The sequence below is a fragment of the Yarrowia lipolytica genome, chromosome 1B (assembly GCF_001761485.1).
Source record: "Yarrowia lipolytica chromosome 1B, complete sequence".
Lineage (NCBI taxonomy): Eukaryota > Fungi > Ascomycota > Dipodascomycetes > Dipodascales > Yarrowia > Yarrowia lipolytica.
In genome coordinates, this window is record NC_090771.1 from 2,013,803 (window position 1) to 2,040,454 (window position 26,652).

A 26,652-nucleotide genomic window follows, 5' to 3' on the forward strand; every position below is an offset into this window, starting at 1 on the left:
ACATCTCCACTCTCCGCTATCATCGACCCCACCTACTCACTCCCAACTAAGAAATACCTCTTTTATACGACCCTATAACGGACACAGAAGATATGACAGGGATTCGATGTCATTATACACCCATTCTAGCGACGATTAACCACTTCTCGAACTGATCCGGCGGTAGATCCGGCGGAACTGCACACTTCTGCGACATCGAGAATTTTTTTCACTCACATGGACATATAAAAGCACCAAGGGTGCCCTCTGGGCTTTCTTCTTGGGTTTTGGTTGATGATATAGAAACACTTGCCACATTTAATACTACGACGATGATGACGGAGTAACACACCCTGGGGATACACTCACTGCCGTGATCTTTCCACCACTGTCGAGATCAAGCTTTTTCGGAGAGGACGAAATGACAAGAGATGCAATTTTACAACCGCTTTAAAGCTGAGCTCTCACAATGGACATTTCTTCTGTCTCCGCGACGCTTCCGGCTTAAGCGATTACTAAGCCAACACGATCACTGACTGACCACACGCGGCACTTTTCTCAATTTTCGGCGTTTGAATGGTGCTTAGTCCCCGTTTTTGTCGGTACGGGCTAACCCTACGACCCGGATCTGCGACAGATGCACGGCTATCGATGTCATGTGTATCTGGAGAGGGCAGATTCGGGTGGCCAACGGTGGCGGTTTAATCTCGAATTTTCGCGGGCCTTTTTGGCTCTGTCTTGCCTTCCGATTTGATGTTCGCAACTGAGGGCTGTCTCTATTTTGGAGGCGTCAATTTGCCACGGCTACTGAATGACAGACCTTCTCAGACTGGGTCATATGAAAGACTCTTTTGTTGCACTACATACTGTTGTGTGCATGCCTTTCATGCACGGTGTGACCTCGGTTGCGAGTACAGTAGAGCGGGGCGGCGTTGGTGGAGGTGCCAGCAGCAGTAGCAGCAGGCGACGAGAAAAATCAAAAAAGGTTGAGACAACGGATAAAAAACTTCACCGACAAGAGGATCAAAATCATAAATCTCCACACTTAAAAAAAAAATTCGGTGAGTTAATTTTACCTGGAGAGTGGTCATGATACTTACGGGAGTCCGACGAAGGAGGCATTTTTGGGGGACACGGTGCACACACAGTCATTCCCCACAGACACGAGTCGCACAGTGCGTCTGGAGCGCCTCCGACTACCCCATTGGGTATGTCTGCTACTTATCTGGCGCATCTCGCTGGGAGCACACAGCCAAGGAGTGGCTTTTGACTTGGGTAGCAGACTTGCACACAGGTGGTTGAGTTGGGGAGGGATGATGGGATTACACTTTCTGCAAATAGGGTTCACAGTTTATAAGACTGATAATGGGCGAAAATTTGAAAGCTTTCTTTCCTAAAATGTTGATCGTATTCACGTTTCACAAGACTTTTCAGCTCAAACGCCAAACTAGCAGTGAGTATCGATGATTCTGGAACAGCCTTGCGGTCGCCACCCGATGATGTTCAAAACTTTCATTTTCCATTAGACTACTGATCTATTTGATGATTCATTTTCCCTGAGGGCATTATCCACGACACTTTTCAACTTCACCAAACATTGCAACTAACAACAGCATGTGTGGAATTCTAGGTCTGCTTCTGGCCGATAACAACGGCGTGGCCTCCGCTGAGCTTCTGGACGGTACCATGTTCCTCCAGCACCGAGGACAGGACGCCTGTGGTATCGTTACCTCCGGTCCCCGGGGTCGACTGTATCAGTGCAAGGGCAACGGTATGGTCCGGGACGTCTTCACCCAGACCCGTGTAAAGGGTCTGGTCGGAAGCATGGGCATTGCTCATCTGAGATACCCCACTGCCGGCTCCTTCGCCAACTCCGAGGCTCAGCCTTTCTACGTCAACTCGCCTTATGGACTGGTCATGTCCCACAACGGTAACCTTGTCAACGCCCCTGCTCTGCGAGACTACCTTGACAAGTCTGTTCACCGACATATTAACACTGATTCCGACTCCGAGCTGCTTCTGAATATCTTCGCCGCCGAGCTGCAGAAGCATGACAAGGTCCGAATCAACTCCGAGGATATCTTCACTGCCCTTGGTGGCGTCTACCGAGAGTGCCGAGGAGCTTATGCCTGCACTGGAATGGTGGCTGGCTACGGTCTCATCGGTTTCCGAGACCCTCATGGAATCCGACCCCTGGTGGTTGGTTCTCGACCCTCTCGAACCGGTAAGGGCAAGGACTACATGTTCTCTTCCGAGTCCGTGGCTCTGCAGGCCCTTGGCTTCACCGAGTGGGTGGACGTCAAGCCTGGAGAGGCTGTTATCATTGAGAAGGATGGCGGAGAGCCCATCTTCCGACAGGTTGTCCCCCAGGAGTCTTACACCCCTGACATTTTCGAGTACGTGTACTTTGCCCGACCAGATTCTGTCATGGACGGTATTTCCGTCTACCGATCTCGTCTGGCTATGGGAGGAAAGCTTGCTGACAACATCATTGCAAGATTCGGATCCCGAGAAAAGATGCTTGAGGAGATTGACGTGGTTATCCCCGTTCCCGATACTTCTCGACATGCTGCTCTCGAGTGTGCCGTCAAGCTGCAGATCCCTTACCGAGAGGGTTTCATCAAGAACCGATATGTTGGCCGAACTTTCATCATGCCCAACCAGCAAGAGCGAAAGTCGTCTGTTCGACGAAAGCTCAACCCCATGGTGCCCGAGTTTGACGGCAGATCCGTTCTGCTCGTAGACGACTCCATTGTCCGAGGTACCACCTCCAAGGAGATTGTGCAGATGGCGAGAGAGGCTGGAGCCAAGCGAGTATACTTTGCATCTTGCGCTCCCCCCATCCGACACAACCATCTGTACGGTATCGATCTTGCCGACACCAAGGCCCTAGTTGCCTACGACCGAGACGAGAACGACATTTCCGAGCAGATTGGAGCCGATGACGTCTTCTACCAGACCCTGGAGGACCTCACCGAGGCTTGTCTGCCCGACACAGACACCATGATCACCCCCAATGCCATTGTGCCCGACATCAAGGCATTTGAAGTGGGTGTGTTCAACGGAGAGTACGTTACTGGTGTGGAGGATTCGTATCTGGAGTACCTGGAGCGAATCCGAGGCCAGAACCAGCGAATGAAGGAGCTGGGCGCTGATGCCGATCAGGCGATGGCTTCCAAGCTTGCTGTTTACGGTGCCGAGGATCCCAAGGCTGACGTGGACATTGGACTTTACAACGAGGGAGACTACAAATAGACTGACAAAAGGACGGACAACATAACTATGTAACATAAAATATCATTTGACGAAATAACTGAACAGTAGTACAAGTACATAATGTACCTACATAATGTACCTGTACCTTATAATAGACAATCTGCTTGATTGTTCACAAGCTGTAGCCTCAAAATCACATAGACCCTCCCTCGACTTCGCTAATATCTACTTGTAGGCATATCCGCTCATAATGTACAATGTTAAATATATAATGCATCTATCTATCTCTTATTCTTCCTACCTTTCTTGGGCTTGGCCACTGGAACAGCATGGCCACTCTTTTCGATATGATCAAAGAGCTTGGTGCGGCTATCGAACACAGTATTGCAGACACCGCACGTGCTGGCGAAATCAGCAGTGTTTTCGTTCTTCTTATTTCGCTTAGCTCGAGCCTTGCCTACCTTCTTGCTACCCTTCGCAGCATCCAACTCCTCGTTATCAGAGAGAGAGCTTCCGTTAAGTTTGGCAAGCAGAGCCTCAAGGGACTCTTCTTCTTCGTGTTTGCTGGGCTCAATAGACTCAGAAATGACCTTTTTCCCTTCCTCTTCTTCAATGTAACCTTCGACACCACCCTCAACATCATTCTCCTCTTCGTCGTCGTCGTCCTTTTCCTCATCCCCATCTCCCTCCTCAGCCAACAAGGCGAATGCATTTACCTGTTTCTCGGGTTTGGAAGGAATTTCTTCCTCCTTCTCTTCCTCATCTGCAAGCTCAGGCCCAACCTCGTCTTCCTCTTCTTCAGCTTCCGGCTCGGGTGTCTCATCCAACCCCAGATCAAGACCCTCCTTTCGCATCTCTCGTCTCAGCTTATGCAGAGCCTTAGCATGTTTTCGAGACTGCTCATGTGATTGTAACATCTGCTCGGTCTTGAACTCCTTGTCACAAACAACACACTCCCAGATATCTTCCACCTCTGATTCCCCTTCCTCCTCGTCTTCCCCGACAACAGCCGTGGGGTTCTCCTCATCCTCCACCACCTTTTGCCATGCCTGTTCCTTGTACCGTCTCTCTTCCTCCTGTCGCTTGGCCATGTTAGCCATTCGAGCTCGGTAGGCCTGTGCCTCAGCAGCAGTCTTACCGCCACTGAGAGAAGCCTCCTTGGCCTGTTGAGCCTGGAGCTTGACTCGTGGATCTCGCTTTCTGATGAATCGAACAAAAGCTCGCACGGCATCGTTGTACTCCTTTTTTGCAGCATCACGAGCCTTCTTGTTGTGTCCCTGCATAGCTCTCTTGACTCGTCGATCAGGGGCATCCTTCTCTCGATACATGTCCTTGTGGGCCATCTGCTTGACAGTGGAGAAGTTGATCCAGTTGTCGTAGAAAACTCTAGTCTCATGCTGCCAGCTAGACTTGCTGTTTCCAAATGCTGGAAGAATAGGGGAATCCACATCAGCATCCATAGCAGCCTCTCGCTCCTCCTGTGCAAGCTGATTGAAGATTGAAGAGGCAGTAGCCCAAAAGTTACTAGAAGACTCAGGGTCCACATTGGCGAACATTAGAGGATCGAACCATCTCATGACATCCTCAGTGGTTGTGTAAATGTGAACTCCATCCTCTCCAGATCCGCCGGATCCTCCTCCTCCCATAGACATACCATGACTGTCGTACCATGCTCGTTCTTGCGAGTCAGACAACACATCGTAAGCTGCTTGAACAACAGCAAACTTGGCGGTCGCCTCCTCAACGTTACCATGGTTTCGATCAGGATGCAATAGAAGAGCCTGTTTTCGATATGCCTTCTTGAGATCCGCATCAGTGGCTGTCTTTTCCACCTGAAGGATCTCATAGTAGTTCATCTCCCTCGCCTTTTCGTGTACACTTGCGGCCGATCCCATTTTGTGTGTGCAATAGTTTTCGTTTGTGTAGTCGGGTTTTCGTTTGCTTTGTAAGGTCTTTCAGAACAGGGAAGCCTTCGTCTTATATTTATTTCAGGCAGATTTATTTTGCATCACACTTGCATCAACCTTATATTGAAATGAAGGCAATCTTTAGCGGGATAGGGATTGAAAAGCACTGGGTTCAGGTATTGGAGATATGGAGTGATTCCGATGAGCAGTTTGGTGGTATATGTATATTTAAATTGGCAAAAAAGTTTGAAAGCAATACAGTAGCACTTTTTACAGAACTTGTGGTATCAATGAGGTATTTGCAGCAGGTTTTTTTTTTCTTCTTTTTTCTTCAATGAATGCAACTAAATGTACCATACCAGTTGACTGCATAGCTGACTTAAATGAAGCACAGTCTTGTGTGTCCCACTTCCTGAATCTTATCGAACATCAACCACATAGAAGTACGTCGCACACAACAACGATGAAGAAGGTGGGATTGGCAGCCTTTGACTCAAAGAAGCTATCGACACAGCAATACAATGACCTGGGCTCAACAATCGTCTCAGTGCAGCAAGAAGAGCTCAAACGACAGCTCTCACAGTTTCAAGAACGACTCAGTCACTTTGCTTCGGCACATGCCTCAGAGATTAAAAACAATGCCAAGTTCAGGGCGGAGTTTGCGGAAATGTGTGCTGCTATAGGAGTCGATCCTTTGGCCAATTCGTCTTCGAAAAAGGGAGGCCGAATTGCCTCGTTTCTGGGCAAGGACGTGCAGGACTTCTACTTTGAGCTGGCAGTCAAGATTGTGGAAATATGCAGACAGACCCGAGAAGACAATGGAGGTATGGTCAAGGTGACGGAGGTCAGAGACATTCTCAATGCCAGAAACAAGACTTCGGCAATCAAGGTGTCTGTGGACGACATAGTGACTGCTGTCAAGACCCTCAAGAAGCTAGGAGACGGACTGGGCATAGTCAAGGTAGGAAGCCAACAGTTTATTAAATCTGTGCCTGGAGAGATGAATCCCGACCAGATTACCGTCCTGGAAACCTGCCACGTGTTGGGCTTTGTGTCTGTCTCATTACTACGTGATAATCTTGGATGGAAGCCCACCAGAAGTAAGAGTACTTTGGAGACCATGACTGGAGCAGGTCTACTGTGGGTGGATGGCCAGGGAGTTGAGACACAGTATTGGTCTCCTAGTTGGATCGATGATGGTTACATGGTCGCTGCCAATTCGTGAGCCATCTGGAAGGATGGATACTTGCTCCAGTAACATGGAGTGGGTCTATTTATTACCTGACATTATTATTGCCGTGGCCCGGGTTTCATCACAAAATAGCCTAGCTACACTGCACCCATGATAGTACGGACACAGCGCCTGTTACCCAGTAATATTATTTATAAACATGTGTTCACCAGCAACTGTCATCAGCCTCCTTATACTTCTTCTCTACAAGTACGATACGTATCATTACAAGAATTTGTACTTGTATAAACAGTATTAGTTGCGTCTCATCTAACCCAACACTATCTTGGAGTGTCCCAGCATGATCGCCAACCTTAATAATTCCACACGAAACACGCGTAATCACAACAAACAGCCTCTGGCAAGCAGGACTCAGCAATGGCAGAAAACATTTGGCAGAGTCTTCTACAGGGCATCAAGGCCGAGAGGGGCACAGCAGCCCGTGCACTGGTGCTTCTGGGCGGCTCTCCGGACGACCACGTCAGCATTTTCGACAGCATAGCAGCCTCTCCGTCCACTTCCTCTTCACAAAGCTTCCAGACAGGCATTCTGGGCTATGGGTACATTGATTTTTCCGACGAAGATACGGGCGAATGCACAGTTCGCCTGGAGGTTCATTCAGTGCCGGATAACGACATCGCCATCGAGTTTGCCGACAAGACACTACAATCGGCATTATCCGGCTTTTTACAGGATAGGGACGAGAGTCTGGAGACCACGTTTGCAGATGACGTTCTGTTTGTTGTGCTGGGTTCATGGTCGCGTGACCCACAAACGTGGCCAGCTGACATTCTGCGGAACCTACATTTCATTCAAAGGGTGGCAGACGGATTGAGCGAGCCCCACAGAGAGGCATGCATTTCTAGCATTCGGGCGAGAGTCAAGGACATGGAGGAAGGTACTATGGACACACCGATACCCGCGTCGCTCATGTTTCTGGCTATGCAGTCTAATGACATGACGACCCTTGAAAACGAAAAGCAGTATTCAGACACTACATTTGATTTCATCCACCAATACATCCGAACAGTGCTGCTCAAGTACGGAGCCACATTTGCGACAGTCTCACAACAAAAGGTAGCGTTGGAAGCGCTCGGAAAGTTGTTCCCTCTGTTGCTCAACTTCCCTTTGCAAGATGGCAAGATTGAAGCTGATCCGTCAAACAGAACTGCCACAATCATTCCACAGGGCTGGGACTCGTGGGCGAAAATACGGGTTATTGATGAAAAGTTCGAGTGCCATAATGTGTCTGAACAATGGTCCAACCAGTCTAATAACGACACCATGGACTTTACTTCCTACACTAGCCGATTCCCAGTGGTAGCCTCGTCCTCACAAGAGCAAGTCATAGAAAGCGACCTCCAGGTCCAACCCATGGACTACCAGAGTGTGCTGCAAGAAAACTACTCCATTATGGAGTCGAGGAAAAAGTCTGTGTCAGAGGCACCACCTGATGAGACACAAGGAGATCTTACGGAACTGACAGGACCTCTTGAGGCGAACATTGGAGGCATCCAGATCCAAAGTACCGAGGCTGTGGCACGCAAGCTGAAACAGCGAGAACTCATGCTGAAGCAGGAAGAAGCAAACACCGCGGACAGGTCCTTTGATAGGAGTCTGGAGCAAGAGGAGGACCCTAACGCACAGCCGTTTGACCCCCACGAGATGGAAAAGCTCACAAACTTCTTCCACAACATTCTCGACGACAACAGGGAAGAACAAAATAGTGACAATGCATAATGTCGTCGAAGGCATTCTAATGTGATACATACCTAAATATTGTACATTTGCTTACCTTATAGCTATTAAATTGGTATTACTGTATGTTACATTTCTTTTTGGATGCATTATGATCATTCTGATATGTCCATGCTTGCGTGGGAATCATCATTGTAGAACATGGATGGGGAAGAAGGAGCATCTGGATCTGGAAAAACGAGAGGCTTGGGGGTACCTCCGGGAATGATAATATTGCTAGTATTGATTCGGCTAACATCGGGAGACGAGGGGGCAAGCACACCAATACCTCTCTTGACGTTCTCTTCCATTGCTCGTCCAAGAAGATCGGTGGCCACAGGATCAGCAGGAACAATAGAGAGCGCCTTGTGGAAGTAGTTGATTGCCTCGGAGATATTGCCCATTTGAAGATGCACCAATCCTACTGCAGACTGGACATTATGATCTGTAGGATTTGAGCACAGCACGTCCTCGAAATGCTCCAAACTCTTGGCAAACTGACGAGTACGTCTATACACGTGGCCCAGATTGGCATGAATGGAGAGCCAAGCCTGAGGTTCGCTTTTGATCACTTCCGAGGCCCGGAGCGCGTCCAGGAAGAATGCCTCCGCACGCGAGAAGTTGGACTTGTGGTAATGTGTTACTCCAATCTCGTTGAGCAGCAGAGGATCCGATTTGCAAATGTTGAACGACGATTCCAGGTACTCCTCAGCCAAATTAAAGTTGTTCAGATGAAGATGCTGCATGCCTAAGTAGAGAGAGGGTAAATGGGAACCCAGGAACAGTCTTGCTGCGGTGGAGTAAGCACTGATGGCTTGTTCGTGCTCGCCCTCGATGGCAAATGTGTGTGCGAAGCCAATCCAAGCCTGCACAAAGTTGGGGGACATCATGGACGCCTTGGAAAAATATCTTCTAGCTAGAGAAATGCGGTTAGTAGAGAGATAATACATGGCGACCGAGAGCCAGGTAACCGGCTCATCGGGATGCTGATCGGCCATTTGGTGCGCCACTAAGAACAGTTTGTTTTTCCCGCCCAGTTCATGCAAACACGCGACGTAGTTGGGCAGGGCTGCCAGCTTGTAGGCGTCCAGAGCCATGATCTTCTCGCAGACAGCCATGCATTCGGAAAAGGCGCATTGAAGAAAGAGTAGATCAGCCCGGCTTTGTAGAATATCGCCGTTGGCGTCCAATGAGTAGTCCTCTGCCAGCAGGGCCTCGGCATCGGTGATCTTGTCGGAATGCAGGTATTTGCTGATTCTGATGGTGTAGAGGGACTTGACGAAGTCAGCATTGTCGTCGAGCTCGTTGAATTGCAGACTGGTCAACAGATCCCACTCCTCCTCAGGTGACAGGAGATGGTTGGAGACGAGTTCATCAAACGCCTCGAAGCACTTGGGGTCCACCAACACAGCCTCTCTGTAGCAGTCTCGAGCCTTGTCGAAACAATTTTGGTTAGAGTAAATTTGGCCACGCAAGTAGCACATAGAAGCCTCCAACTTAATCCCGTGGTCCTGGCTCTTCACGCTGTGAAACACACTAGAAGTGAACGGGTTAGAGTCACCCACCAATTGCAGGGCCTCCTCCCATCTCTCCATCTTGGTTAGACACAGAGCCGCCAAGTAGCGGCATGACACACTTTCTGACAGCCGGTCTTCCGATAGGAGTTGGCGTGCTCTAGCATATTGACCTGTTGAGTAATGTACTTGAGCAAGCCAGAACGCATCATTGGGGTCCTTAGTAAGACTCAGCACCTTGTCTCCGATGAACTCTGCAGTCTTGTAATGATGCTGAAGATAGGCGTCATGTCTCCACAGTCTCAGACGCTCAGCCTGTGAGATGTTCTGTTTTCCAGACTCCTTGGAAGCCGACCCACTCTTAGATGAGGAGTCTCGATCTGGCGACATGAACAGCGAATCTCCACCTCCTGGAGCGCCACCAACAGGTGATTCAAAGCTAGTGTCGGTATCAAAGCCATGCGAGTTGTATTGGTGTACTGCTGGAGAAATCGCCAACGTGGAGGATCGAGGGCTCTGACTCAGCTTCTTTCGAAACCCTGCCAACAACGGAGGCTTGGTGTTGAGAAGATGGACGTGCTGATGGTCCTTAGTGTCGTTACCGATGACCGGCGTTCGTATCATGTCATTCGTCTTGTCCATTTTAGCAATCAGTAGCTGGCTAATGATTCGTGTTCGTGATTGTGTCGATTTACCTATCCAGTATACTCTGAGGTATGCATACAGACGACTATTAAGCTTCTTGTAAACAAATACTGAGTACCACACAATGAAGGGTGTCAGAGCAATCAAACATGAATCACATGAGAAAAATGGAAACATATACAGGGAATGAATAGACTGTCAGAAGCTCCACGTTGTAGCCTCACATTGAATACTCCAAGAGAACACCCCTCAAAAACCAACACGTGACTTGGTAAAACTCTATAATTTTTAGCTGCAGTGCATAAATATAAATCGTATTCTGATGACGACGGGATATAACGACACTCGCTATGACCGACAACAAGGCCCTGGAGGCCGAGAAAGCAAAACTGGACACCAATATGGACTTGAATAACCCTATCACCAACTCAGACACGAAGAGCCTCAAACGAAAACGAAATGAGTCTGAGACACAGGTATTTGGAGAGGGCAGAGTTAAGCCCGTCAAAAAGAAACACAAGGCCGAGCCTACACTGACGGTGATTCCGTCTTTTGTGGACAACGCCATTTCTATTTCCAATCTGCGAGATCTGGTTCTTCATCTGTGTGGCGTTCAGAACACGGTGGTTCCTACTTTCATGTCTATCAAGAACCCTGGAGGAGTGGTAAAGATCGTCACTCTCATGATTCCTGGACTTCTTCCCGAAATGTTTGGAGCCGAGGGCTTTTTGGACCGAAAGTCTCCCATGGAATTCAAGCCTGTTCCTCAGTTGTCCTTTTTCGAAACGTTTGAGTTCCTATGGCCCACTATGGCTCCAGGCACAAATGATTCATTACATTCCCCCATAACAGCCTTTGCATTGAGTCCAATGTCTAAGAGTAAGAAGAAGGAGATGGATAAGGCTCGGCAGAACAAGTACCAGACTATGGAGGCCCTGGAGCTGATCATGACTTACGATCAGATGAAAGACAACTTCTACCCCTTGCATCCAGACGTCTCAGGCAAGAGTCTGCCTTTGGAAGACGGATGGAGAGACACCCAAAAAGGACCGAGCATCAAAAAAAGAGGCAACACGATTCTTGGACTCGATTGTGAGATGTGCGCTACTGCAAGTGGACCTGTGGTTACCAGAGCCACTGTGGTTGACTACAACGGTGACACTATCTACGACAAACTGGTGAAACCCGACGAACCCATCACCGACTATCTCACCCAGTGGTCAGGAATCACGAAGGAGATGCTGGATCCTGTCACTACCACTTTGGCAGACGTTCAGGACGATCTGACCAAGCTGATTAAGACTCAAGACATTCTGGTGGGTCACTCTCTCGAGAGCGATTTGGGTGTGTTGAAGCTGCGTCATCCTCTGGTCATCGACACATCCATTGTCTTTGATCATCCTCGAGGAGCAACTTTCAAGTGTTCTCTCAAGTGGTTGGCCACGAAGTACCTCAAGAAGTCCATTCAGAACGGTACTTCAGGTCATGATTCTTCAGAGGACGCACGAACTTGCATTGAACTGATTAAGGAGAAGCTCAAACGTGGCCCAAAGTTTGGTGTCATTGGTCCTTCAGGTGAGAGCACCATGGGAAAGATTGTGGAGTCTACATTCAGAGACCAAGCCGCTCCTCGAAAGGCGCTAGTTGTGGACTTTGGTAACCCTCAATGGACCCAAGGTAACGCTACCAAGTCTATTTCGTGCGAGAAGGACGCAGACGTCTGTACCGGTCTGGTGGACAACTTGGACTCGTACGATTTCTGTTGGGGTCGATTCAAGAAGCTCGAGTATGAGCTGGGATGGAACAGAAAGAAAAAGCCAATGAAGCATGACAAGGAGGGGGATGATGGAGATGAGAAGTCCGAGGATAAAAATGAAGAGAAGAAGGATCAGAAGACGGAAGAGAGAGAGGAGGAAGAAAGGTTCGACACTACCGATCCTACAACCTATCCTGCCAGATTGAATGATACAATGGTGGAGCTGAACAAGCAATTACAGTCCATCTACGATGCTCTTCCTAAGCGGACGGCTCTGATCGTGTTTTCTGGCTCGGGTGATCCTTTGGACATGCTTACGCTGCGTCAGCAGAAACATGACTTCAACCAGGAGTTCAAGGTGAAGAAGTGGGACGAGCTGAGTATCCAGTGGACGGATGTTGAAGTTCAAAAGCTGAAGAAGGCCGCCCGAAAGGCTAGAACTGGCTTGTCATTCATCAAGATTAAACCTGATGACGAGGAAGAGTAACGGGGTAATGAATGGGGATATAAAGATAGAAACTATAGATAGAAAATGCATTTCACAGCAACTATGGCACAAGGAAGCAATATTTTGATGGCGGTATATACTACAAGCTACAGTACAGTAGGTAAAATAACATGATTCAATATTGTACAATAAATACGGATTTGTCTCCCAGTCTGTTTAAGCGTCCTTCATCTCCACATCGGCCGACTCGGTGGTAGACTCGGCGGCTACAGCGGGAGCAGCAGTCTCAGGAACGGGAGCGGCGTCAGTGGCAGTATCGGGCTCAGCGGGAGCGGGCTCAGTCTTAACAGGCTCAACGGTCTCAGCAACCTCGGCAACCACGGGGACGACCTCCGGAACGGGCTCAATGGGGGCCTCAACAACAGGCTCGACAGCAGCTGGTGCCTCCGTGGGGACAGCAGTGACGGTAGTCTCGGTAGCCCCGACAGTAGACTTGAGAGCTTCGACGGGGGCGGGTTCCGAAGCAGCAGGCTCAGAGGACATAGCAGGCTCAGAAGAAATAGTAGGCTCAGAAGCAGGGGTAGCCTCAGCAGGCGCGATCTCGGCGTCAGGCTCAGGCACAACAACTTCCTCCTTGGTCTCGATAACAGCCTCTGTGGCAGGCAAATCCACATCCATAGCATCATCTGTAGTGGTGGTAGTGGTGGTGGTAGTAATCTCAGTGGCGACGGCAGCAGGAGCAGCATCAGCAGCGGCATCAGCAGCGGCATCAGCAGCGGCATCAGCAGCGGCATCAGCAGCGGCATCAGAAGTAGGCTCGGGAGCATCCACCACCATCTCGGAAGAGTCGACCTCAATTTTGGCCTCGGGGATGGTGGTGTTGTTGAGAGCTTCTTCAGCGGTGGCAGCAGCAGGCTCAGCGGGCTTCTCCTCAGCGGGCTTCTCCTCGTCACCCTGCTTGTCCATGGTAGTCATTCCAGGAATGGCCTCGCCTCCCACGGCGCCTCGAATATCCGACGCAGTTAGATCATTGTCGTTCTTGACCTCCGGGGGAGCGTGCACCTCAGTCACGAATGCAATCACGTCGTCTGTGGAGCCGTACTTGAAAGCGACATGAGCCTCCTGGTCGGGATCAGGAATCCATTGCTTGACCTTGAAGTTGAGGTTCGACAGCGACACAGGGGTAGACGCGGGGGTGCCCTTCTCGGCGTCAGCAGGGGTCTGTGCTCGCTTTTCAGATGGAGCAGACACCACGTTTGGTGACTGTTGAGGAGATACCCATTGTCGGACCCAGTGGACCACCTTTGAATCTGTGTCGTTGGCGTAAGTAGAGGCACCGGCCGATCGCATGACCGATTGCCGGTGAAGTGATCGTCGAGTCACAGGCATGTTATGTGATGTGTGGTGGTGAATGTGTAGAGAAGTGTAGTTGGTGATGCTGGTGAATTATTAGAGTTGGTGCATAGCAGAACCATACTGTAGATGGCTTGGGACAAGAACTAAAGTATGCGTGCGCGGATGGATGTTCGGTACGAGTACTGTTGAAGAGATATCTACAAGTAGTGCTAAACCCACGCTTCTGAAGATATGATAGTTTCTGATGTTCATGAAAGATGTGCGAGGGAGATGATGACGTGATTTATTTCATGCTACCAGCCTGTTCATCGACAATATGGTTTTTCTTAGTTGACAAAACAACAAGATACATAGTATGGTAGGCTACAACCTGGATGTTTCATGGATGGTTGTTTCATGGATTGTTGTTTCCTTCTCACAATGAGCATCATGGTACATCACCAACCAAATCTAGTCATAGTCTTTGCTCGATGCTTGCCTCTTACAGGGGTTTAGAACTTCCAAAACCCTTACTAAGCACATAAGGAACGCATGCCTGAGACCATCAATGCCGAGAATCTTGTACAAGTACATGCTGTATTCTCATCTTCTAGAAGCATGTTCGGTTAATGGCGGACGAGGTTTCCAACGAGATAACATCGTGGCAGCTGCCACCCATGACCGATATGCCTGAAATAAGTGAATTGACCATCAGAAGTTCTGCATTCAAATAGAACTATATCATATTCGGCTCAGTTTTTTCAATAATAGTCCAATCCCTAAGTCTCCTATCCAAAATGGTTCCTGACCAGCCACATCCATGATCATGACTGCGTGACAGGAACAGTCATTCCGTGGATGAACGACTTTACGCTCAGGTACTGTAAATATCTGTAAAGGGCAGACAACCAACCAATTGAGTAACCTGTGAGACTTGAAACGTAAGATGACTTCACACACAAAGTCACTTGACTCAACCGTGGCTCTCAATTGCACAAAATCACTCTGCACTAATCTATTGCAGGAGTCAGGCTATGAACAACTAGACGACAGCTACTTATGTGTTATATAGAGGAATATTAAAAAATCTAAGAATAATCATAAAGTTACAAAATAATTATCAGATTTCGAGCCACAGGTCACCCCTAACATGTGTTATTGCACACCCACAATCCTCAGCTTGATGTCATTTAATTCTTCCAGCCACCATCTCTCTCTCCAACCCTAATGGCAAACTTTATTTTGGTGGATCGATGACTCTTACTCAACTGCAGCATACTTAAGCACAATTGTTCCCCAGCCTGATACGACACACCATCCATTGTCACTTCACCACATACAACAACACAGACACAATGACCGCACCAGTGAAGCTCCATCTCCGAGCCGAGACCAAGCCTCTCGAGCACCGATCTGCTCTCACGCCTACTACCACCCGAAAGCTGCTTGATGCTGGATTCGAGGTCTTTGTGGAGAAGTCTCCCCTTCGAATCTTCGACGACCAGGAGTTTGTCGATGTCGGAGCCACTCTTGTCGAGGAGGGCTCTTGGGTCTCTGCCCCCGAGGACCGAATGATTATTGGTCTTAAGGAGCTGCCTGAGGAATCTTTCCCTCTGTCTCACGAGCACATCCAGTTTGCTCACTGCTACAAGGATCAGGGCGGATGGAAGGACGTTCTGAGCCGATTCCCCGCAGGAAACGGAACTCTGTACGACCTTGAGTTCCTGGAGGATGACAATGGACGACGAGTTGCCGCCTTTGGCTTCCACGCTGGATTCGCCGGTGCCGCCATCGGTGTCGAGACTTGGGCCTTCCAGCAGACCCACCCCGACAGCGAAAACCTGCCCGGTGTCTCTGCCTATCCCAATGAGACCGAGCTTGTCGACAAGATTAAGAAGGATCTTGCCGCTGCTGTTGAGAAGGGCTCCAAGCTCCCTACCGTCCTGGTGATTGGTGCTCTTGGCCGATGTGGATCCGGTGCCATTGATCTGGCCCGAAAGGTCGGTATCCCCGAAGAGAACATCATTCGATGGGACATGAACGAGACCAAGAAGGGTGGACCCTTCCAAGAGATTGCTGACGCGGATATCTTCATCAACTGCATCTACCTGTCTCAGCCCATTCCTCCTTTCATCAACTACGATCTGCTCAACAAGGAGACCCGAAAGCTCAGTGTCATTGTCGACGTCTCTGCTGACACCACCAACCCCCACAACCCTGTCCCCGTGTACACAATTGCTACCACGTTCGACCATCCCACCGTGCCTGTTGAGACCACTGCTGGCCCCAAGCTGTCCGTGTGCTCGATCGACCACCTGCCCTCTCTTCTGCCGCGAGAGGCTTCCGAGGCCTTTTCTGAGGCTCTGCTGCCTTCTCTCCTGCAGCTTCCTCAGCGAGACACTGCTCCTGTCTGGACCCGAGCTAAGGCTCTGTTCGACAAACACGTTCTGCGAATTGGCGAGTAATTTCATTAATGCAAATAGACGTGTATTTGAAAAGGAGGAGATGATGGTACCAGTAATTTACGGTGTTTGAATAGACAAATTATATATATAAAATTAACCTGATGAATGAGTGTATGAATGGATTGCTTAATATACCGAGGGAGAGCCGGTATCAATATTTATTCGTCCTAAGAAGCTAAAATATGCTGTTCCGTTGATAGCGATGTCTGTTTGAGAGTCAATGGCAGAACGCGGAGGAGTATTGTTAGTTGGTGATCGGTTTACTCGACATCGAGTAGGGGGCGAGACAGAAGATATCCCGAATCCATTGCATTGTTTATTAGGATGTTCACAACACAACTCCCTCTAGACTCTGGGGATGTGCGTTAGAAGAATGACCTGGAGCAAGAGTGTTCAGATTGATCCGTTCAAATTTTCAAGATTACTGTTGGGGTTGTTTTTGAATCCACATTAGCTGGACGACTATTGCATCTGAGCGCTCGGAACGTCTCCCTTTCCTTCAGCTTTATACGAGTCGATTCCATAAGCGCGACCTCTCGAATTGCCTTCGGTTGTGAAGCCATAGGCAAAGGTGTGGCTATGGAATCTGTTCTGTTCGTTGAACCTGTTCCTTTCGTTCACAATTCTGAGAAGAGGGACCGTTCCAGACTCTTGCGGTCTCATATTCATGAGAGCTTCAAACAAAGGCATCTTTGGAGTTTCCGATAAACAAGTGGCCAAGCTGTCGGGGAGATTCAGACCATGCTGGTTTTTATAGAGTCGGTGGAGGTACTTCCTGGTGTATTTAAAGACAGCAAGTCTTCCCTTAGACATTCCCACCATGAGGAAATATGTTTCTGGAGTAAAGTAGTCTGGAAAGACGCCCGTTCTTGACTTTGGCATTAAGACCTTTGCCTCTCTTGTTTCCAAGTTCAGCAATGTAGTTGCCAAACCTGGTCGACGGTATACCACTGCGTATTGCGGTTTGTTTTCGTCTTGGACCACGGTCATGAATCGGGTAGTGAACTTGTAAGGATTCAGTTTCCAGAGAAACTCATGAACTTCGACATCTGTTTCCAAAACGCTGGCCATGTCAACAATGGTTGTTTTGCCATCATAACAAGTGAGTCCAATAGGCTGGTACTTTCTGGAGTGGCTATGTTCCAGGCGAATGAGGTCTTCTCCCCGTTGGACGGTGACGGCTGTTTCTGTTCCATCAGCAGCGGCCATGACAAACACCTGTTTGCCCACAAGCTGGATTCTGAACGGCGCATAAAGTCCCTCAAGTTCCATTATATGGTCTGGTTCTGGGGTTTCCCATTTAGACACCTTGTGTTTTATCAGCAGTGCAAACTTGAGCCGGTCATACAAGACAATGGCTGCCATAACTTGGGGAGAAGACTGGAGCTCCACCACCTCGCCTAACATCCACATTGTAATCCCGCATCGTTTGAGAACAGATGCTTCTTGACCGTCAAACACACCGCACTTCTGAAAGTATTCCCCAGGAGGAGGAGTCCGTTTACGGGGAGAGGGAGACTCAGTGAGATCCAGCATTCGAGGTCCAAATGAAATGCCTGTATTGCAGAAAGACCATTTGAAGGCAATGTTGGAAGGCTTGCATAGGCACAAAAAGTCGCTTGGTAGGGGGACGTCTGTACTGCAAAGCTCGTCGAATCCCTCCCATATCTTGTCTGGGGTAGGTCGAATTTGAGCTCTCAGATAGTTTCCAGCACAGGCCTTCCACGAATCATGCGGGGAATTTTGTAAGTCATAGTATGGACACTTATCGTGCAATAGGTCTCGTATTAGTGATTCGGGGATAACCGCTCGGAAAGCTCTACTTACCTGGGTCAGAGAGAGAACATCAATCAGATCCAGATTCAGGGCCACGCTCAACAGAATGTCGGGAGTAAGCATTGTTAACAGTTGTTTGATGACGGTAACAACATCTCTGAGTGTTCTTGCAACATGTTATATATATTCTAGCATCGATCTGCGCTAATGTTACTAACTTCATCTAAATGTATTTTTAGGGGGTTCATCAAAGCAATTAGAAGCCAGGGATTTCGCTGCTACAGTTGCTATACCCACACCTGATAGAACTGGAAGTGCTGAAAGTGGAGTGGAGAAGATAAAAAGACCTGGGCTTGGAAAAATAAGGGGGAGATTGAGATACCGTTGTACTGAACCCTTTCCTCTGTTATTGCTTACACCCAACCAAATCCCTAACAATCCGAAAACATCTGTTTTTACAGCCTAGCCCACAAAAATGCCGCTGACCTACTGTAGATTGAGGAAGCCCAGAAAGACCGCCAACTCTGGTTGTGTACTAAAGGTGAATTAAATTAAATAAATGCAGATGGTTTAAATGAGATTGATAGACGCAAGCTGAGCAAGATGAGTGAGGATACCAGCATGACCACTCCTGAAAAGACAATCAGCCCGGTGAATCCTTCTATACCCTGGGCAAGATCTGGCAGAGGTAAGAACTTGCCTCCAATAGCTCCTCCGGCTAGAGCTCCAGGCGCACCAGCCATGTTGAGAAGGGCTATACCCGAGAGTGTATGTTTGACACCGAACAACTGTCCAACGCAAGATGGAAACATGGAGATAAAGCATCCAGAAGCTATTCCCCACGTTACAAGAAAGAGAACAAATAGTGATTCTCCACGTGAAGGCAACCAAAAAACGAGGGGAAAGAGACCTGTCATACACACAAAAGGTGTCAAGACGTTGAGGCGGCCTATTCTGTCAGCCAGATATGCGGGGCCAATTCTTCCGAGCACTGAAGATGCGTTTAGAATAGCCACAGAGTAGTTGAGCACACTTGGCGGCAGGTTTCCGAGTCGTTCTCCATAGGTGTCCACATAAAAGAGGGCAGGGAAAACGCCAAACATGCCTACCATTTGGGCTGCACACAGAACCAGAAAGCGCCAGTTTTTGAGCAGCTCAAATGAGACCTTTTGTTTTGAGTGTGCCAAACGAGGCTTCGTAGCCCAGACCATGAAGGTCAAGACTGGGATGAAAATGAAGCCAATTATGCGGTTGGTCCATGCAAATCCCACAGTTGCAAACAGCCTCTTGATGGCAATAGGCCAGATGACACCCCCAACTGAGGAGCCAGCAGCGGTGACTCCAAGGGCCAGTGCTCGTTTCTTCTTGAAGTACTCCGATGGGACAGACACTGCAGGCAGGTAACAGCATCCTGCCCCCAGACCAAAAGTGACACCCTGGGCCAAGAATAAATGCCAGACTTGGGTAGAAATTGAAGTCATCATAAGAGAGAGCACAATAAGAAAGCCACCGATGGCCAGAACAGGCTGTACACCAAGCTTGTTTATGAGCATTCTTACGGGGATACTAGAGAAATACACTAAAGACACCTGGAGGCCTCCGATCAGAGACATTGTGCTTGATGAAGTGTTGGGGAACATCTCCTGGCCATAATATGTCATGTAGATGCCGAACGCATTGACCATACCAAAACCCGTGTTGAGAGCACATGAAGTTCCGGCCACCACGAGCCATCCTCGTCCTCCCTCAGGGAACTCTTCCTGATCCGCTTCTCCAATTTGAGCTCCCAACTTCACTGTTGGGAGTGGTGCTGTAGTTGGCGATGAGCATGTATCTGTATCATCGATGACTCCTGCTTCAACATCGTATTCCACGACGGTGTCGTCTGGTCCGACCACGTAAGTGGTTTTCTCACCTATTGGGTCTGCAGACATGTTGTGTGCTTTTTCTTGTTGTCGAGATCAAAAGTTGTGCCCCCACGTCCATTCACCACTACATATATGTTGTTATCTGACTGACTCATATCCTTTACCCCACACACATGTTGCTGCAGTTTGACTTTTCTCTTTAGCCGTATGATATACATGCAAGTACAGTTGTAAAAAGGACGGGGCACAAAGCAGGTTTTAGCTGGATATTTAAAACGGCGCATGTTTGAGCTGGTTAGTGTCACTGCACACAAACTTCGAGTTCTTTCACATACGTTGTGAGGTTGACACGCCTGTATATGGTGCGGTATTCTTATAGTCTCCTGTCTTGATAGCCATGCGGCTGAAGGCTCGTCTATCTTACGAGCCGTGTAGGAACACGAAAGAAAGGGGGTTCAATCCCCGAGCTAAGGTGAAAAGCGAGCCCAACATAAGGTAACACCGTTTTCCTGCTATTTCTCCAACCTCAAGCTCCATGACATTATCCATACATCACCCTTTGTTATCGTTCCGAATCCACGCCGAAAGTGTGGGGGTAGTGTGAGACTAACGAGTAAGGGGGTACAGCCGTGGCATCGAGTAGTGTATGGGCAGTAAGTATTACAATATTACAATCTAAGACTTACTGCTTGCTATTCTAGTGCCGTTGTTGTTACTCTCTAAATCATTTCATATGTATCTGACCATCCACTCCAGACCAAAGGACGTCCCCCCACCCGCAATGCGTGCATCTCATGAGTCTCCTCTTTCATGATGGAACTCTTGGCATGCTCAAATGAAATAATAGCCGCTACTGTACGTGTTTGTAGCTATGGGATGGGGTTGCGGGTCATGGGAGTGTCTCAGAGTTCTGACGGGCTTGCGAGGTTGTTATTTCTGCTCTTCCGCGGAATCCTCTTTGAAAGCCGTGCGTATGACTAATCTCATGAAGACTGGGTGTTTAAACCTCCTTGTACAAGCAGGCTGTAGTATCGTACAGTAATAATGTGGGGCCTCACAAGCTTCTACCTGTGGCATCCAATGGCCTTGGGCAACAATTACAGGTGGAAGTGGAAGTTCTTCCGTGGTAAAATCATCAAAATACAGTACATACTGTAATACTATAAAAGAAGAGTACGAATATTCAACTGTACGATACGGTGATTTCTTTAACAACTCGGGAACAATTCCCAAAGATCTACACTCTCGCTTCTGACTTATGTGCATCGTGAATGCAATAACCAGTACAGCCAGCACAATACTACTTGTACTTGTACTCTATGGGACAGCAGCTGTAATTATGGCATACTGGGGATGTGTTTCTAGTGAACCTATACATAAGCGGTGGGTAGGCAGCCGTTTCAATCCACATTCGGGTTCAAATGCCTAGTTCTAACAGTGAGTTTAGTGGAAGTGTTAGTCGTGGGAAGACTGGTGGCCGGTGAGGTACTCAACGACTACGACTTCAGACGTACAGTATGTACTGTACATTTACGAGTACCGGTACTACTGTTACAAATACTGCACGAGTGGAATGTATTGCATGTAATTGTGGAACTGCAATACGGATTGACATAATCATACTGAAGGGTCAACTTACTGTACGTAGGGTTGGCCATTTATATAACGGCAAGAAACTACAATACCAGTCCCGATACGAACTGGGATACCCCAAAGCATCTGGATATCTTTCTTCAATGCGACTCGCGAGCAACAGCTGCCACTTATATACGAGTGCTTCCTATACGAGTGCTTCCTATACGAGTGCTTCCTATACGAGTGCTTCCTATACGAGTGCTTCCTTCAGAAAAACTATTCAATGATACCCAAACTACGATATTGGTCAGTACCCTGAAACGGCACTCGGCCGTCTGTTCGAACACCATTCGGCGCCTCTTTTACTATTCATACATCTCTGAAGTCATCGTTTGTTTTTCCAGACCATTGTATCGTGTTTGAACCAGCACGGGTATAAGTACAGTGTACACTTGCTTCTAATAACTCAGAGATACTGTACTGGAAATATCATCAATTTCGGACAATGTCTTCGAGCCTCTCGGGTTTGTGTTCTAACGGCGGCTATGATTCGACCGTTGCTTTCAAGTGAATACGGTTGGTGTCAAAAGAGGCGGAATAACTAGACATTGGCGGGCGCTACCAGTTATTTACTGCTATTCCCCTGCTTGTTGAATATACCCCCTTCTATATGTTTTGTTCCCAATCTTCAAAACATACTGTCTCATCACATGGAACCATATTGGGATGCATTTCTACAGTATTGTATTGTTTCATTGCACTTTCCTACCAGTGCACAGCCTCGAAATGCTTGGAACATGTTCTGAAACTGAAACACAGTATGTATAGTGTCGGAAGCCAGATCGAGCCAGGCACATACGTCCAGCCTTCAACCCAAAAGCTCTCTTTCTACGGCTCTTCAGGGCGCTGTCTCGGATGTCTAAATCTTGTACGAGCGTGCGACGAGCATTGTTCTTGTACAATCTCCACATCCGTCCCAGGTACGCCTTGTACGCGCTTGATGAGTTGCACATGGATATATTATGCGTTGTATCGTATATACATTCCAGTGTTAAATTGCCAAGAGGTACAATATGATTGGGCAGATGAGCCACTAGTTGTTGTGAGATTCACACAACCCGAAAAGACACTGACACCTCGGGCGGGTACACATTCATCGAGAGGGCTCATTTGGGATTTAATGACCCAAGAACCGTGTGACTCGTACTGTACAGGGCCCCGAATGCTGTTTTCAATTATACCTCATTTTGGCGAATTAAAAACACCACAAACTCGGGATGTGCCACATCCCTGCATGGCCGCGCCTATCACGTGTTCAGATTTCCTCTGATTGACACCTTCTATGTTGGGTTAGGGAAGCCCGAAAAGTGCTCATACAGGATCATTTCACAATTGTCACACGCTTACCAGACAAAGAAGTGGGAGGAAGGAGAGTAACCGTTGTTATGGAGACGCGAAGTACAACAGGGTCGCGTGGTGGGAGCCATACAACAAATGGTACACATTATAGCGCGACTTCATAAACGGTTGCTTGCTACTGCATCAGACCCCGAAGCGTCTTTAATGAAGGCAAAGGTCGATTTTCCCCCGATTTTAAATTTCACTTACACTTCACTTCGCTTTGGCTGGTTCCTTTTCATCGTGCCTGTGCTCCCTTTCCCGCTTGGTGTCGCCTGCCAGATTTGCTTTCAACGCACATATCGTATGTCTCCATGGTGTTGTTGTGACGGATTGGTGCATGAGGGGATGCCGCAAATACTATCGTGGAATGAGTTGCTGGGTAGTCAGGGAGCCCCTACGGCGCGTGTCCAAGCTGTTTTGTCATCTTACAATATCCGGGATCTGGCGCGCTTTCCGTCCTCTTAGACCAGTGCTAATTGGGCGACCGCAGGTTCTATTTTGAGAAACAGACAAATAGACAAAGTTGGGGAGAACGGTTTAGGGTTCGGCCAGTGTCATTTGAGATGTGTGCTGCGGTGGAAAATAGTGTACAGTACCATTGGGACGTGCTGGAGAACTGAAAGCGAATGGAATGGTGAATTCCGCCAGCTGATCTTAATGTTTGTACCATTGTTCTATAATAATTTTCCCCGATGAGTCCCAGTACAGCCCCTAATCTCTCCGCAACCCCTTAAACCCCGTCTCAACTTTACTCGAAAGCAAAATGAATGAGCCAACCTCGCACAATGCCCAGCTTGGAAAGATGCAAAAAGTCAATGTCTAACGGGGCTAAACGGGGGTAAATTGAGGTATGACCAACACCTAACAGGGGGTCAAGGTTAGTATCAACACACCTCATACACGTAAATTTCTATCGATCTGGACCAGTTCCAGGTATAATGCCAATCAGATACCCCCTACTCCCACATATTACTCCTTCACATCGTCCCGTCTTAGGTGCTCGACCCACGCGTCGAACTAAAAAACCCAAACAAACTCAAGCTTCTACCTCTGCTATTTTTACTCCTAGCCTGCACACAGAGAGAGGAACCAAGTACAAATTCATTCCGACCCCCCATCTCCCAACTGATTGCATCCTTTTTTCTCTCTCTCACCACACACACTCGTTTGCATCACCCAGTACAAAATGAAACTCTCTACCTTGGTACTGGCCGCTCTGACCGCGGTTGCCGTGGCTGATGACTACAAGTCCATCTCCTGTGACGTGGATAACCACTGTCCCGAAGACAAGCCCTGCTGCTCTCAGTACGGTGAATGTGGTACCGGCGCTTACTGCCTCGGAGGCTGTGACCCCAAGTCTTCCTTCGAGCTCAAGTCCTGTATGCCCATGCCCGTCTGCAAGAAGCGACAGAGCAAGTTCACTTCCATGGATCGAATCGCAAAGAACACTGAGTACCTCGGAGACGCCGAGAACTTCGACTGGGTCTACACCGGTAACTTGATTCAGCAGAACAACGGTTTGCTTCTGACCATGCCCAAGAACTCTGTCGGAACCGTGCTCTCCTCCACCGACTACATGTGGTATGGTAAGGTTTCCGCAACCTTCAAGTCTTCTCACCTGCAGGGTGTTGTTTCGGCCTTCATTCTCTTCTCCGATGTCAAGGATGAGATCGATTACGAGTTTGTTGGTGCCGATGTCAACACTGTTCAGACCAACTACTACTGGCAGGGAGTGCTCGACTGGACTCACGGAATAAACATTTCTGTCGATAACACTCACGAGAATTTCTTCACTTACTCCATCGACTGGACTCCCGACCAGATCACCTGGGCTGTTGACGACCAACCTGGTCGAGTTCTCAAGAAGTCCGATACCTGGGACGAAAAGACCAAGTCTTACATGTACCCCCAGACTCCCTCTCGAATCCAGCTGTCTCTGTGGCCCGCTGGACAGGCCTCTAACGCCGAGGGAACCATTGCCTGGGCCGGAGGAGAGATTGACTGGGACGCTGAAGATATCCAGAAATACGGATACTACTACGCGACTGTCACCGAGATCGATGTCGACTGTTACGATCCCCCCGCTTCTGCCAAGAAGTCTGGAGACAAGTCTTACCGATACACCGACCTGAACGCCATGGAGGCCGATGTCGAGATTACCGGTGATGATACTGTCCTCGCTTCTTTCGACGCTACTGGTGCTGACCCTGAGAAGGACGACGGATCCAAGAACGGAACTGCTCCCACCGGTATGATGCAACACCCCGACAACGACCCTAACATTGCTAACGTCACTGGTGGTGTCGCAGCCAGCACGAAGAAGACCACATCCGTGGCTTCTTCTACCGAGTCCCTGGAGGACGTGTCTGGTTCCGCCATCAAGAAGTCTACTTCTTCCAAGGAGTCCACCTCTTCTGACGCTGACCCTACCGAGGTTGTTTCTGGTGAGCGAGTTTCCTCCAAGGAGACCAGCTCTGCTTCTGCCTCTTCTGGCAACAACAACGGCGGCAACAACAACAACGGCGGCAACAGCGGTTCTGCAGCTGCCACCGGCTCTTCTTCTCGAAACCCTCAAGGTAACGCTGCCACCGCTTCAAACACCGGAAACGGTGGCTTCCAACAGTTCGGCCAGGCCTCTGGCTCTGCTGCTGAAAAGGCCAACACCGCTGGCTCGAACGGTATGTCTTCACTTCTCTTGGCCGGAGCTCTGGCTGCTGCCTCTCTGCTCATGTAAGCTAAGTGATATCCTCGCAGCGTTGTGTATCCACTATGTAATGACTAATTATTTAAATGTGACTTTCAATGGTAGCAGTGTTGTATTGGTGATTTTTTAATTATCCTTATGGCATGTGAAAACTTGACTGAATGAATATATGCATGAATATTACTTCCCCGTCATTAAACAGGAAGGCATGATGTAACTGCATGGGTATAACTAGCCTTACTGCATTTACTGTAGAAGAGTAGATAACGGATAAATACCCTCCCGAATCCTTCTCAATTCCGCACCAACTCTTCAGTTCGTTCAATTTCTCCACCTTTTCCAACTACATTTTTCTTTTCAGCTTTCTCAAAATGAAATTCTCCATTGCTACCATCGTCACTCTCGGCTTTGCCCAGCATCAGCACACCGGAAACCAGATGCAGCAGTCTGGTAGTTAGATGGCAGCGATCAACTACATACTGGTGGCCTTAGTTTGACTATATGTACCGACTCCAGGCCAACCAGGAACGGCCAATGCCTTTGGACCTCAAGTCATGTACACCGATGGCCAGCATATTCTATGGCACCCAGCGGAGCCACACCTCTTCCAACGGCCAGCCCCTGGTTGATGTCATGGTCTTCTTCGACGACACTAAGGGCAATCTTGATCTTTCTCGATCCAGCCCCAATGCCCAGCAATTTATGCAGCCAAACTGGTTCCTGTCTGCTGACCAGCAAGGGGGCAGCTCACTCCCAGGGTTCCGGCAAGTGGGAGTATTCTTCTCCAAACGATGACATGTCTGATGTTGCTCTGCAATTCAACCAGAACTAGTAGTTCTTTGCCTGTCCCGTTTAGCAGCAGGGACCGCAGGGCCATGACCAGCAGGGACAGTAGGGACAGGACAGCCAGCGGCAGAAGTGAGATATCCGACAGCAGCAGACTCAGGACCGAAACCTGTAGCAGGTTCAACCCCAGCAGCAGCAGACTCAGCAGCAGGGCCAGGGGCGAAAGAACTCCTACATGTACCAGGCGTTTAATAACAAAGCCCCTTGCGAGACCCCCTTCAGACTTTCTCTAAACGGTGTGCGACAGAA

General features: G+C 48.7%; 14 protein-coding genes across 14 annotated transcripts; 9 read left to right on the forward strand and 5 right to left on the reverse strand.

Moving 5' to 3' along the window:
- Positions 1-790: 790 nt before the first annotated feature.
- Positions 791-1,281, forward strand: YALI1_B20145g (uncharacterized protein; the record flags this gene model as incomplete). The annotated part of the gene is made up of 2 exons (XM_068282097.1): positions 791-1,040; positions 1,085-1,281. 2 exons carry the CDS (start codon positions 791-793, stop codon positions 1,279-1,281), a joined length of 447 nt encoding a protein of 148 aa, XP_068138198.1.
- A 312-nt stretch (positions 1,282-1,593) lies between these two features.
- YALI1_B20153g (uncharacterized protein) lies at positions 1,594-3,234 on the forward strand (the record flags this gene model as incomplete). The annotated part of the gene is made up of 1 exon (XM_500924.4): positions 1,594-3,234. The coding sequence occupies one exon, from the start codon at positions 1,594-1,596 to the stop codon at positions 3,232-3,234; it is 1,641 nt and encodes a 546-aa protein (XP_500924.1).
- A 242-nt stretch (positions 3,235-3,476) lies between these two features.
- YALI1_B20188g (uncharacterized protein) lies at positions 3,477-5,090 on the reverse strand (the record flags this gene model as incomplete). Its single annotated transcript, XM_500925.2, has 1 exon — positions 3,477-5,090. The coding sequence occupies one exon, from the start codon at positions 5,088-5,090 to the stop codon at positions 3,477-3,479; it is 1,614 nt and encodes a 537-aa protein (XP_500925.2).
- Positions 5,091-5,436: 346 nt separating this feature from the next.
- YALI1_B20192g (uncharacterized protein) lies at positions 5,437-6,327 on the forward strand (the record flags this gene model as incomplete). The annotated part of the gene is made up of 1 exon (XM_500926.2): positions 5,437-6,327. The coding sequence occupies one exon, from the start codon at positions 5,437-5,439 to the stop codon at positions 6,325-6,327; it is 891 nt and encodes a 296-aa protein (XP_500926.2).
- Positions 6,328-6,711: 384 nt separating this feature from the next.
- YALI1_B20205g (uncharacterized protein) lies at positions 6,712-8,073 on the forward strand (the record flags this gene model as incomplete). Its single annotated transcript, XM_500927.1, has 1 exon — positions 6,712-8,073. The coding sequence occupies one exon, from the start codon at positions 6,712-6,714 to the stop codon at positions 8,071-8,073; it is 1,362 nt and encodes a 453-aa protein (XP_500927.1).
- A 113-nt stretch (positions 8,074-8,186) lies between these two features.
- Positions 8,187-10,406, reverse strand: YALI1_B20242g (uncharacterized protein; the record flags this gene model as incomplete). The annotated part of the gene is made up of 1 exon (XM_500928.3): positions 8,187-10,406. One exon carries the CDS (start codon positions 10,404-10,406, stop codon positions 8,187-8,189), a length of 2,220 nt encoding a protein of 739 aa, XP_500928.3.
- Positions 10,407-10,579: 173 nt separating this feature from the next.
- YALI1_B20243g (uncharacterized protein) lies at positions 10,580-12,472 on the forward strand (the record flags this gene model as incomplete). The annotated part of the gene is made up of 1 exon (XM_500929.1): positions 10,580-12,472. One exon carries the CDS (start codon positions 10,580-10,582, stop codon positions 12,470-12,472), a length of 1,893 nt encoding a protein of 630 aa, XP_500929.1.
- Positions 12,473-12,649: 177 nt separating this feature from the next.
- Positions 12,650-13,822, reverse strand: YALI1_B20276g (uncharacterized protein; the record flags this gene model as incomplete). Its single annotated transcript, XM_500930.3, has 1 exon — positions 12,650-13,822. The coding sequence occupies one exon, from the start codon at positions 13,820-13,822 to the stop codon at positions 12,650-12,652; it is 1,173 nt and encodes a 390-aa protein (XP_500930.3).
- Positions 13,823-15,123: 1,301 nt separating this feature from the next.
- On the forward strand, positions 15,124-16,233 carry YALI1_B20289g (uncharacterized protein; the record flags this gene model as incomplete). Its single annotated transcript, XM_500931.3, has 1 exon — positions 15,124-16,233. The coding sequence occupies one exon, from the start codon at positions 15,124-15,126 to the stop codon at positions 16,231-16,233; it is 1,110 nt and encodes a 369-aa protein (XP_500931.1).
- Positions 16,234-16,695: 462 nt separating this feature from the next.
- YALI1_B20319g (uncharacterized protein) lies at positions 16,696-18,132 on the reverse strand (the record flags this gene model as incomplete). The annotated part of the gene is made up of 1 exon (XM_500932.1): positions 16,696-18,132. One exon carries the CDS (start codon positions 18,130-18,132, stop codon positions 16,696-16,698), a length of 1,437 nt encoding a protein of 478 aa, XP_500932.1.
- A 428-nt stretch (positions 18,133-18,560) lies between these two features.
- YALI1_B20337g (uncharacterized protein) lies at positions 18,561-19,943 on the reverse strand (the record flags this gene model as incomplete). Its single annotated transcript, XM_500933.1, has 1 exon — positions 18,561-19,943. One exon carries the CDS (start codon positions 19,941-19,943, stop codon positions 18,561-18,563), a length of 1,383 nt encoding a protein of 460 aa, XP_500933.1.
- Positions 19,944-22,122: 2,179 nt separating this feature from the next.
- YALI1_B20359g (uncharacterized protein) lies at positions 22,123-22,782 on the forward strand (the record flags this gene model as incomplete). Its single annotated transcript, XM_068282098.1, has 1 exon — positions 22,123-22,782. The coding sequence occupies one exon, from the start codon at positions 22,123-22,125 to the stop codon at positions 22,780-22,782; it is 660 nt and encodes a 219-aa protein (XP_068138199.1).
- Positions 22,783-24,039: 1,257 nt separating this feature from the next.
- Positions 24,040-25,587, forward strand: YALI1_B20378g (uncharacterized protein; the record flags this gene model as incomplete). Its single annotated transcript, XM_500934.3, has 1 exon — positions 24,040-25,587. One exon carries the CDS (start codon positions 24,040-24,042, stop codon positions 25,585-25,587), a length of 1,548 nt encoding a protein of 515 aa, XP_500934.1.
- Positions 25,588-26,137: 550 nt separating this feature from the next.
- On the forward strand, positions 26,138-26,389 carry YALI1_B20399g (uncharacterized protein; the record flags this gene model as incomplete). Its single annotated transcript, XM_068282099.1, has 1 exon — positions 26,138-26,389. One exon carries the CDS (start codon positions 26,138-26,140, stop codon positions 26,387-26,389), a length of 252 nt encoding a protein of 83 aa, XP_068138200.1.
- Positions 26,390-26,652: the final 263 nt, after the last annotated feature.